Source organism: Psammomys obesus, unplaced genomic scaffold (assembly GCF_907164565.1).
Source record: "Psammomys obesus unplaced genomic scaffold, mPsaObe1.curated_primary_1811, whole genome shotgun sequence".
In the NCBI taxonomy this organism is placed as follows: domain Eukaryota; kingdom Metazoa; phylum Chordata; class Mammalia; order Rodentia; family Muridae; genus Psammomys; species Psammomys obesus.
Window position 1 is genome coordinate 152223 of NW_026590405.1, and position 12294 is coordinate 164516.

Consider the following 12294-nt stretch of genomic DNA (forward strand, 5'->3'; position numbering starts at 1 on the left):
TCTCTCTCTCTCTCTCTCTCTCTCACACACACACACACACACACACACACAAATACATTCATAAATAAATGTAATGTTAAAAAGGCCCAGTGGTTGTGCACACCTGTATTTCCAGCTTCCACTTGGGAGGCTGAGGGAAGAGGATGAGATGAGTCCAAGAATTTAAGGCTAGCCTTGGCAAGATGGAGAGATACTGCCCAAGGAAGAGAGGAAGAGGAAGTGTTTATTCTCACCCAATATTCATAAGATCAAAACTCCCACCAGTTTTAGCCCGAGTCCTTGTAAGTGAATGCCTGCTGGATTTTGACGCTGTATAATTCCAGGGCCCTCGGTTAGGTTTTGTTTCTCTTTGCTTCCTCTCTGATCCTCATGCCGTACAGATCTTGTGGCTAAAGTTGATTCTCCCCCATGTCTTCTATTAAGAACCCATGGGCATGCCCTGACACAGTATTTTTTTCTGGTATTTGTTTGTTCTGTTTAATGTAAAGATTCATAGAGGTTCACAAACTATCCTGCTAACCTCACCATCTTTCCAGAGGGATTTCTCTGTATTTTCAGGTATTCCAGACCTATGTCATTAGCTAAAAATCCTATGATAGATGTACACCAACGTACACAACCAATGTAACCGTGTGACCTTTGCAATACAGAACAAATGAGCCCCAAAATTACTACTTACTGCCTGTTTGTCGTCAAACCAATCCCCTAAGGACTCAGTAATTTCCGGACATTTGATATGATTATTATTATAAATAATAATACCTCAAATGTACACATTCGTCAAAGGATTAGAAATACAGTTAACTCTTTGGCAGCTAAAGGATTTCCAGAATGAAGAAAAGAATATTAGCTCACTTATCTCTTGAAATGGACCAATCCCATATAAAATTATATGAAGTGTGTGTGTGTGTGTTATGTGTAAAAGTTTTCATTGGTAAACAAGAATACTAATATTAATTTGAGCATGGTGGTATACACCTTTAATCCCATCACTTGGGAGTCAGAGGCAGGTGGAGCTCTGATTTGGAGGCCAGCCAGGGCTATAATAGTGAGATCTCCCTCCCCCCAATCCCCACCAAAAAAGGAATTCTAATTTCAGAGTGTGTGTTGAGAGTTGGGGAAAATGGCTCCAAAGGTAACAAACAACGTTTCCTGTGCCAGTATGAGGACCTGGGTCTCAACACCTAGAATCCAAGAAGCAATCCAGACATGGCCACGTGCCCACCTATAACTCCAGGGCTTGGGGAAAGGCAAGAAAAAAAAACAAAAAGGAGTGTCAGTGAGACTATCTTCCTGTGGGAATATTTATGTAGTGTCTCCAGGTATGGCTAGGAGTTCACCAGGAAGAGGGTGGGGCATGTGAGCCTAGAATAAAGAAACCAGAGGCCTGAAATGCACGCTTCTCTCCATCCTTGCTGTTCTCTTTCTAGTCAAACATATTTTCCGGAGCCATATTCATAAAGCTGGCTTTTGGATTGGACCTTTACCTGGCTATCTTCATTCTTTTGGCAATCACAGCTGTTTTCACAATCAGTGGTGAGTCTTCTGTGTCTGTATCCTTTTTGAGTTATGCCACCTGCTGATCCTATTCATGTGTGTTTGTGCCTATATCATATTGCAGAAAACATAGCCACTAAATGAAATATTCAGTTAAGGAAACCATGATATATTTTCACACTTGAACAAAAATGGTTACGCTAGATGGCTTTACACATGGACCTGCTAAATGGAGGAAATCAGAGGATTATTAAGGAAAACTTTGTGATATTAAGCTTCTGCCCTTTCTCCTACTTAATATTTATGAATAAGCGTAGCAGTGAAACTACACTGGAAGAGAAACTTTCAATTAGACAGACACAAGATAAGGCCATGTCTGGTGTCATGTCCCATAATTCCAGAGCTAAGGAAGCTGAGACAGTGGGATTGAGAGTTCAAGGCCAACCTGCAATACAGAACAGGGCCCTGCAAAGAAAGAGACAATAGGTAGGTGGAGAAGGAAAGGGGAAGTGAAGAGAAGGGAGAGGAGAGGAGGAGGAAAGGGAAGAGAAAACAGAATAAAAGAACAAGGAAAGAGAAAGAGTAGAATTTATGAAAGATATAAGTACTAGGAAGATAATGGTACGGAAACAGCCTTATTTAGGTAGGTGTGGTAACTATACTTGTAATCTCGGGAATTGGAAACTGAGGCAGAAGAATTGCCAGGAGTTCAAGACCAGCATGGCCAACACAGAGATTCCAAGCTGGCCGTGGCTAAAGAATAAGAAGACCCTGTTCCAAACAACACAAAATTGAAAGTCAAGACTGTGACTCAGCCAGGAGCTTTTTCATTTTCTTGCTTTGTTTTTGATTACAAAATTGAAGTTACCTTGTTTGTTCTTGAACTCACTCTGGACCTAAAATGACCTTGAGGCTTACAATCAGTTTGTTCAACCTTCCAAGTAGCTGAAATAAGAGGCTCACTTCCTGCATTGAAAAAAAAAAAATGTTTCTTTATGCATTTGGGCTGGAGGAGAAGTCAGCTATGAGGGCAAATAACATCAGCGCATGTGAGTAAAACCCTGGTGTTTTCTTTATCTCCACAGGGGGCTTGGCATCTGTGATTTACACAGACACCCTCCAGGCCATTATTATGCTCATTGGATCTTTCATTCTCATGGTATTTGGTAAGCCAGGACTGTGTGCACAGATCCCTAGATTCTTGTTTCTGTCTATCTGCTCATTATTGCTTCCTTCAAATTCTCCCAGGCTGTTCATTATTTCTTCCTTCAAATTCTGCTGGGTCATATTTTCCTGTCATTTATATAATTACCATTATGAAGATATATACCTAGCTCCTCTCTTGCTTTATTATATCAAAAAAAGAGGAAATGAGAGAGTTTTGTTTCCCTTAAAAATATTGCTTAGGTTAATTAACTTCTTTAACCTTCGTTTCTTTGTGCTCAGAATGGATGAAAGCCTTTAGTTAATAACTTTAGAGGAATATGGGTGCATTGGACTGAAAGCATAAAAACCTTTGATTTATGTTGTAATTGTATCAGTAGAGTAACAGCTATTAGAGTAAAGAGGCCATTGTAAGGGAGTGCCGCAAAACTCCTGACCTAGACCACTCTGTGAGTAGAAAAAAGAATTTATTGGAGAACAAACTGACAGGCCACCTCATAGGAGTTGAGAGCGGCAGTTTGTCAGGAAAACAAGAGGATGTTATGTGGTGGTCGACAGAATGGGGATCCTTGAGCTGATGCAAGCTGTTCTGGTTAATAAAGAACTATGTGCACTTTGCCCTCATTAGCTGACTGTTAGGAGCATAGAAGGGAAGTAGTGGCTTTCCTGACAAACAGAAACCTGAATTGTCAAGTTTTCTGGAGAATGGTGAGTTTAAGTTTCTGTTTATGACCTAAAAGCCATGAATTTGAGAAAGAGCACTGATGGGGACAGGGGAAGGAGAGAAGAGGAAAAATGATGTTTCAATTAAAAAAAAAATACTTTTACTAAAATAAAAAAAAAACCTTTTTGATTTATCTAGAACTTTCATTAGAGAATTAAATATTAGAAAATTACATGTTAACTAGTTGTATCTATTTTATATAACAGTCTATCAAAAGGGCGTGTCTGACTCTTTTGCCTGCTCTTGGAAACCTTTTCTGTCTTCTGAGTTGAGTCTTATTGCATGTTGTTTTGTTCAGTTGATATCCCTGGGAGCCCTGCACTTTTAAAGGGAACCAAAGGAGCAGTGAATCGGGGGGAGAGGGGAGGCAAGGGCGAGAAGGTCTTGGAGGAATGGAGGGAGAGACGGCAGCATGGGGTGCACATTATTAGAGGGGGGAAACACTTTACTCAGTACATAGAATGTACAAACATGGCTTGGGCTTCTGTTTGTAACCCTCAGTTTACCATCAGTTCCTAGTCTTGTTGGCAGGCAGCAGTAACGAACCAACAACGTGCAAATCTTAATTTTCTTCTACACCGAGGCTTAGGCAAGGTCAGGTTGCCCTGACCGCATCTTCTCGCCACTGGAGCCTCATCTGGAATGTAAATAAATGGTGTCTCCTATCTTTAACAGAAACAAAAAACAAAAAGACAAACAAACAAAAAAAAACCCAAAGGACTTCTCCTTCCCTGATAGGAGATTATCTTGACATAGAATAAAGGTTCTTCCCAAGAAGGGGCCATGTATGATGGTTTACAGACTAAAGGGTGTCTTTCCTTCCCTGCTGTGGAAAGGTACATTGTAAAAACAAACAAACAAACAAAAATAAATAAAGATTAAAAACCGCCTCAGCCCATACTTGGTGTGGTATGATTGCAGCCCTTTGACTTTCAAAATCCTACCCTGCCCTGTTTCAGCTGCCAAGAGTTTTTCTGAGGTTCTATTCCATTCTTTGTCTGCAGGCCAAGTAAAGGACCTACTATCCTCTTAGTTTGGCTTAATAAGCATGGTGACTTGTACCCTTTTTTCACAGATTACCTTAAAATGACACCTTGCCTAGATATTCCATGAACGCAGCAAAAAAGATAAAGTGAGAATAAATTTCTCTTCCTCGTTCTCAACTCATCAGTTTCCATCCAACAAGCCCCACTGAAACAAGCCCGAACATGTGTGTATCCACTCATATAGTTTGAAGTATATGAAGCAAAAACTGAAAAAAAAAAAAAAAATCCTGCTAGTATAGTGACATCAGCCCAGTCTGGATACCACATTGACCACATGGCTGTCAAATTAAATTCAGTTCATCTACCCAGCTGTGTTTCAAATGGCTTTGGCTCCCTATCTTAAACAACAGGAATTCAAACAATCCCATCATGCATGGCAAATGTTTTCCATGGCACACTGCTCTTCTGGAGACAAGTGTTAGAAACAGTTCTCTGAGTACATTATGTACCATTATCCAAAATTTCTATTCTCTTCTTGTTCCTTGCTTGGCCTTTTTATAATGAACTTAGTGATGTGATGCAAGAATAGTTTCTCCAGGCCTCACTATTCTGATAAATTTTGCATCATCTGAACTTACACTCAGTATCCCCAGGTGTATTGGCTTATCTTCCTCATATCAAGTATTGTTGATATGACTAGCCATTCCAGACCCACAATGGTCTCTTTCTCACCGTTTCTTCTCATCTAACTTGCTGCCCCTAATTCTCTTTCTTTTACCACAGATATAATATATGTTATAATATATATCGTATATACATTAGTTAAATATAGTGTGGCACCAGAAAACTAGACTGCGTATAAGGTTTGAAGGCCATTGCTTCCTGTTCCTTTCAAAAGAGTAGAGATTCCTAGTGGCTAATTCCACCGGGATTGCTCTGAAAACTTCCCGTCAGGTTTGTTTGTTTCTGCTCTGCATGGTTGTAAGACACCAGGGTCAGCCTGCTGCTTAACACTTTCAATGTTTATCACAATTCTAGATAGTAAACAAAAATCTTGAATACTATCATAATAAAAAGTGTAATAATTATTTGCTTTATAAGCTTTGTGAAATTTGACCTGTTACCAGTGGAGAAAGCAGAAAGGCATGGACCAAGACAGAAGGTCCCTGAAAGTTTTCGTGGACTCCACTTCAGGGGATAATCAGAAACAGCAGCTGTCTGCGGTGCGCAGGAGACATTTTATTTCTCTGATGCTTTTGCAGCATTTGTTGAAGTTGGAGGCTATGAAAATTTTACAGAGAAGTACATGAACGCCATTCCATCTGTGGTGGAGGGGGACAACCTGACCATCAACCCCAGGTGCTACACTCCTCAGGCAGACTCCTTCCATATTTTCAGAGACGCTGTCACCGGAGACATTCCCTGGCCAGGAACCGCATTTGGAATGGTTATTACAGCCATGTGGTACTGGTGCACAGACCAGGTAAGTGAGTAAGAGTGCATGTACGCATGCGTTCATGAGAGAGAGAGAGAGAGAGAGAGAGAGAGAGAGAGAGAGAGAGAGAGAACTTATGTTGCTCCTTTTCGTCTCATTAAAAAAAGCACTAGGTTCTAGTTTGTACACACAAACACCATTTTCAAAGCCAAACATTTCTACAAGACTTATGAGGAACAGCTGCCTGGGACCACACCCTGCCCTGTATCATGTCCCTCAGAAACAAGCACAGCGGGTTCCTGGAACTAAGCGTTTTGCTATTTATCACCATTCCTGCACAGAAAGAGTGGTCGGTCTGTGAACCATAAGCACAGACATGACCTTAGACCTCCCGAGAAAGAAATGTCTGCACACCCCACCTTTGTTCAGTCCAGTTTTAGAAAGAAAGCAGGCTGAGCAAGCCAGTAAGCAGAAGTCCTTCATGGCCTCTGCTTCAGTTCCTGCTTCCAGGAGCCCCGAGCTCCTGCTCTGGAATCCTTCAGTGATGGACTTGAAAGCTATAAGATAAAACAAACCTTTCCTCCCCGAGTTGCTTTTGGTCATGGTGCTTTATCATGGCAATAGAAACCCTAAAACTAAGACAGAAATTGGTACCGCATCATGGTGTGTTGCTGTGACAGACCTGACCATGTGTTTTGGAGAGAAATGTGTTAGTATTTGAACCATGGGCTGGAAAACACACTGAATGCTCAGGCTCTGTGGACTAGTCTATGGGAGCTGAGAAGATAAGAATGTGGTGAGGAGGGCAGACAATGGAAGCTTGCCTAATGAGGTTTCAGAGGGAAGTTTGAGAGTCCTTTAAGGACTCCGTCAGCGCCATTAGTTACATTTATTTTAGAACCATTGAAATGAAAGCTTTACTAGGACAACAGATGCTGGTCAACTGGGGCTGAGAAATCAGCTTTGATCAAGAAGCAACCAGCATTAATGAGGCGATATCTTCCAGGAAGTCTTTCTTTAGGGTCAACAGGTCAACACACAGAAGCTGTGGACCAAAGGCAATCAAGGCTGTCCCTATTTCTGGCAGCCAAACTTAGTAACGTGTACTAGTTTTCCAAGTAACACTGATTTTGAAGGCATGAAAGGATCGTAGAGAGACACTGAAGCTCGCTGTGTGAGAGCCTAGGAGAGGCTATTGGTAAAAGTGCAGCCTTAGTGACATTAGAAGCCTCTGGATTCAGAGGGGCATGGGAAGAAGTGGAGGCTTGGTATGATGTGGCAAAGTAAGAGTCCCCTAACAGGGGCCAGGACATGATACTGGTGAAAGTGCCGGTCAGTTGCAGTGGAGAGGCCAGCATTTTGGTGATGCCAGGATCACAAGATGATCACGGAGGACAGAAGCAGGAGTGGGGTGAAACCTGCCTGAGCTTAGGAGACAAGCTGTGCTTCCAGGGTCAGATCTAGGGAGGAGCTGCTGCCAAAGCCATTTGGAGCTCAGAGGCTGAGGAATGGCTCCCAGGCATTATTATGCCCAAGTCTCTTGAACCCCAACTGATTCCGATGCAAACGCAGGAGGGTCTTTCTATTAAAAGCTCAGCTGGGGCAGTACCCTCACCAATGCAGTGGTTGAGTAGAGCCCTGAGCTCAGGGTAGGAGGATGATTTATAGATCCTAGTCCCTGCCAGCACACCCAATGCAGGGGAATTCCAGCCTGGCAAGCTGTTGGTTGAAACACAAAAGCAGATATTGCATTTTAAACTGTCTGTGGGAAGCTGTCAAAACCATTAATGGTCTGGCTTCCTTTGGCTGTCACTAGGGGAGAGGGGTGATCTGGGCCTGTTTCCTAGTAACTGTATCTCTAGTGGGCAGGAAAGAATTTAGTAAGGCTGGTTCCTCCCCACAGGTGGCTGGACATGTCTCGAAGTGTCTGGTCTTTGTTCAGGCTTGTGCTTTAAACTTTAATCCAATAACCCAAAAGACTAATTTTTAATTCTTTGGTCTTTCATCATCAAGCACTGAACTGGTTATACTCCTGACTCTTAGTTTTATTTTGGTCTGACTCTTAGTTTTATTTTGGTCTGATGGTGACTTCGATTATTCCCACTTCTGATAACTACATAGTTACTTTTGAGTTTTCAGCATCCCACAATCTAGAGACTTTGAAATTTTAGAAAGACTTTGAATATTTTAGAGAAACTTTCAACTTTGAGGAGGATCTGGGAGGTGCTGGGGAAGAGAAACCATAATTAGATTATACATTTAAAAAAATTCACTTTCAATTAAAAAATATATATATAAGGATTTTTTTTACTTTTTTTTTTTTTTTTAAGAAACCAGACTTTTCAAATGTTTGAATTTTTAAAGGCTGTGGAACTTTTCAAAGTTGGAGTTTTTAATATTTTGATACTAATATTAATATGAGATCTCCGTGATGAACAAGAGAAGAAAGGTTATAGTTTAACAGTGATGGTTTGTGTGGCAAGTTGAATATGAGTCAGTTTTGCTGGATAGGCTTACATCAACTTGGCACAAGCTAGAGTCATTTTAGAAGAGTGAACCTCAGCTGAGAAAATGCCCGATGAGGTTATCCTGTGGAAAAGCCTGTGGTACATTTTCTTGATTGAGGATTGATATGGGAAATTTCACTTCACTGTGGGCAGGGCTGCCTCTGGGATGATGGTCCTGGGTGTGCTAAGAAGCAGGCTGAGCAAACCATGAGGCTCAAGACAGTAAGCCTCTGCTCCAGTTCTTGCCTCTGGGTTCCTGAATTTCTTTCCTGATTTTCCTCAGTGATGAGTTTATAAACTGTAAGGGGAAATAAATCATTTCCTCTCTGTAAGGTTATGGGACAAAATTAATAAAATAAAGACAATTAGGCATATGACAGATCTTATATATAAAAGACGTTTATTAGGTGGATATGGAGAGAAAGAGAGAAGGGAGAGCAGGACATGATGGGGAAAGAAAGAAAGAGGGGGAAAGAGAGAGAAAGGAAAAAGAGAGAGGGGGCACCCCGATAGAGAAAGGACCAAGAGAGCAAGAGAAAGACCAAGTGTCAGGTTGTCCTTTTAAGGAGAAAGGTAACCATGCCTTCCAGGTGTGGCCACCTGGCCAGTGACACATGATGACATCATAAGTTTCTAGGCAACCAGAAGCAGGTTTTGTTCCAATGTCCTAACAGTCTCCAAATTGGTTTTGGTTGTGGTTATTTTTCATAGCAAGAGAAATCCTAACTAAAGGAAACTAATCAGAGGAAAGCACTCCTGTTTTTGACAATGTTTTAGAAGAAAAATATCAAGAATTCATGATTCTTATGAGGAACTTGGGATATAGGTCAGTAGTAGAGGACCTATCTAGCATATAAAATTGTTTTATAGATCCTAATAGTTTACATAATTCTTAAGAGATTTTCATAATTCAAGTAGGAATTTAAAATTATATGTATTCTTCTCTGAGGAACATCATTCCTAATATGATGTTCATAGCTAAGTGTCTCAGAACATTCTGAAAATTATCTACATGAATGTCTCAGTGCTCACTCCCTGACTATTGTTTCTATAGCAACAAGGATGACTAATCAAAGAGGCAATTACCTTATAACAATAGGAAGGTCCTGATGGTGCCCACAATATTAAATCCACAGCTTAAAACCCAACCTAGGGCAATATTGCTACTACTAGGGCCTGCCAGTGTTATTTTACAGTCTGGATACTCTATGCGTTCTTGTGAGTACAAGCCGTACTTGTCACGCTGCACCTGTAGAAGTTAGAGGACAACCACAGGTGTCAGGCCTCACATTCCATCTTGTTTGACACTGGGTCTCTTGGTCACCGCTTCATAATAGCTCACCATCAAGTTTCCAAGAATTTTTTCCATCTCTGTCCGCCACTAGTTAGAAGAGCACTGGGAATGCAGACACATGCCACCCTGCCCAGGCTGGGTCCTTGTGATTTCACAGACAGTGCTCCTACCCACTGAGGCATCCCTCCAGCAGATTTTAAACATATTTCAACTGTAGCTAATATCTATTGACTTCCATATACCAAGAGTCTTATGTACGTTGGTCATAATCAGAATACTATGAAAGGGATAACCCTGCTTGAGGAATGAAGCCACAGAATATACAAACTAAATGGGACCTCAAATCATAGTCTTCCTCCAGAGCCTATTAGTTTTCACCAACACCATCGTTTCTTATTGCAGTTTTAAACCCCGAAAGACAGCTCGGACATCATTTTCTGGTTGTCTCACTACTCTGCTGTGTTTTCCTGGCAGGTCATTGTACAACGCTGCTTGTGTGGCAAGAACATGTCTCACGTGAAGGCGGCCTGCATCGTGTGTGGCTACCTGAAGCTGCTGCCCTTATTCTTCATGGTGATGCCAGGGATGATCAGCCGCATTCTGTACACAGGCACAGTAATCTTCATTTCACGCTTGCATTCTTATAAGTGTTTTAAAGAATTCTTATTTTTAAAAAAGAAAGATTTATTTTTTTGTGTTTGGATGTTTTGCCTACATGTATGTCTGTGTATCACATGCAAGCCCGCAGAGGTTGGAAGATGGCATCAGGGCCTCTGCAACTTGAGGTATGGGTGGCTGTGAGCTGCCGTGTGGATTCTGGGAACCAAACTCAAGTCCTCTGCAAGAACAGCAAGTGCTCTTTCTTGACTGCTGAGCCATTTCTCCAACCCCAAGTAGTTTTAAGCTATAGCAAAACGTTAGTAAAACAGAAAACCTATTCTAGGGAGAACTCCAGGTTGGGAAAACAGCTTTCACAGGGGTGTCAGAGACATGAAAAACAGTTTGGCATACTTGATGCTGTTTTCTTAGTCCTTTATAGCCTGCTTATGTTTTTGGGGACATTTGAAACAGTGAGTCCTGTTTTCACAGGTTTAGAGACTGTGGTAGAAGGGCACTGTGGGGTATGGTAGGATTTGTCAAGGATGAATTGGTGAGATGCTGGTATTGAGTGTGGGAAAGTACACAAATGGACCTGCTTCTTGGATCTCTGAAACAGATGGGTTTGAATCCATTTCTTCTACCCTGGAATCTGGTGCCTGTGAATACATTAATTTCTGATTCATCTGAGGGTAACTGCACATTTGGGTTTTTCCTTTTTTATTTTATTGAAAATAGATTTTTTTATACTATATATTCTGATTATTTTTTCTGTTAGGACCAAATAAAATCATGATGTGCACAGCAGATTTTATATGAAAAAGGTTTATTGGCTGGAGATGAAGAGAGAGAGAGAAGGAGAGGGTGAGACATGATGGGGAAAGGGAGGGAACACCCTGACAGAGAAAGGGGAGAGGGCAAGAGGGCAAGAGGGTAAGATGGCAAGAGAGAGGGCAAGAGAGCCACCAAGTGGCGGTTGGTTCTTTAAGGAGCAATGTTACCATGCCTGCCAGGTGTGGCTACCTGGCGGGCAACACATGATGACATCATAGGTTGCTAGGTAACCCAGAGGAAGGCTGCCTAAATACTAACATTCTTCCCTTTTTCTATAATTAAAAAATGAGGGGCTTGGGCTGCTTCTCATGTAAGGCAAGTTGAACTATATAAATTTAGGTTATTGGAAGCAGATCTTGGTTGCCATGCAAGGAAGTAAGAGAAAGAGTAAAAAAATAATAGCAACAATATGTCCAGATTACATGGTCAAGAGGAGGAGGGGAAGTCCCTGCCCTGGAAAGTTCAGGGGAGAGGGTTGCCAGTAGAGAGTTGCCAGCCATGAAAGGCAGCAGATAGGGACTGAGGAATGTTGGGAGAACCTGGAGCTGCTTGTCCTGGGTCATTGTACAGCGCCCATAGGAGACATGGTTTACCTAGCACTAGGTAGGAAGAGGGGAATCTCACCCAAGAAAAAGAGAAAGTCCTAAATGGAGGTCAGCAAAAAGGGTCAGCCGTGGCCAGTGAAAACCATGGTTGGGGGTTCCTCTGTCTCAAAAGGTACTAGGAAGTTGGTTGACACTCAACAGATAATCTTCCCCTACCAAGAAAGGAGTTTATGCTGACCAATGACAGGAACTCACCAACCTAGCCAGAGTTTCATGTAGGAGGCAGCAATCAAGTAGCCAGGAAAGGGAAGTCCCCAAACCAGGAACCCACCCTCTGAGACAGGGAATAGGTACAGTACTTATCTGGAGCCCAACTGACCTAAGAGGTGGATTCAGGTGGATTTCCTGCAGCTTCCAAGAATTACTTTTAAGTTTTACAAATGCGATAACACTTTAGGCATGTTAGCATCACAATTGTAATCTGCACTGAAATATACATTATAGAAATACACATTATAGAAAAGGCAGTAGACATACACATTTGTGTTAACAGCATAAGCATTCTTTGAGCTCTGGAAAGGCAGAAGCCTTTGGTGAAGTACAAGGGGAAGCTCACTTGATCTTAACCTCTAGTATAAGCACACATTATGGAGATTTAAAATCTTGAGCTTGGAACCATGAGAGTGGGCAGTATAGTGGAACGTTTTGTAT

General features: G+C 41.7%; 1 protein-coding gene across 1 annotated transcript in view; it reads left to right on the forward strand.

The window, feature by feature from the left end:
* Positions 1–12294, forward strand: part of LOC129676586 (solute carrier family 5 member 4A-like) — a 139042-nt gene that overhangs the window by 101772 nt on the left and 24976 nt on the right. The window contains 4 exon segments of the mRNA XM_055606996.1: positions 1431–1536; positions 2583–2663; positions 5634–5854; positions 10082–10217. Coding sequence (XP_055462971.1) covers positions 1431–1536; positions 2583–2663; positions 5634–5854; positions 10082–10217 — 544 coding nt within the window.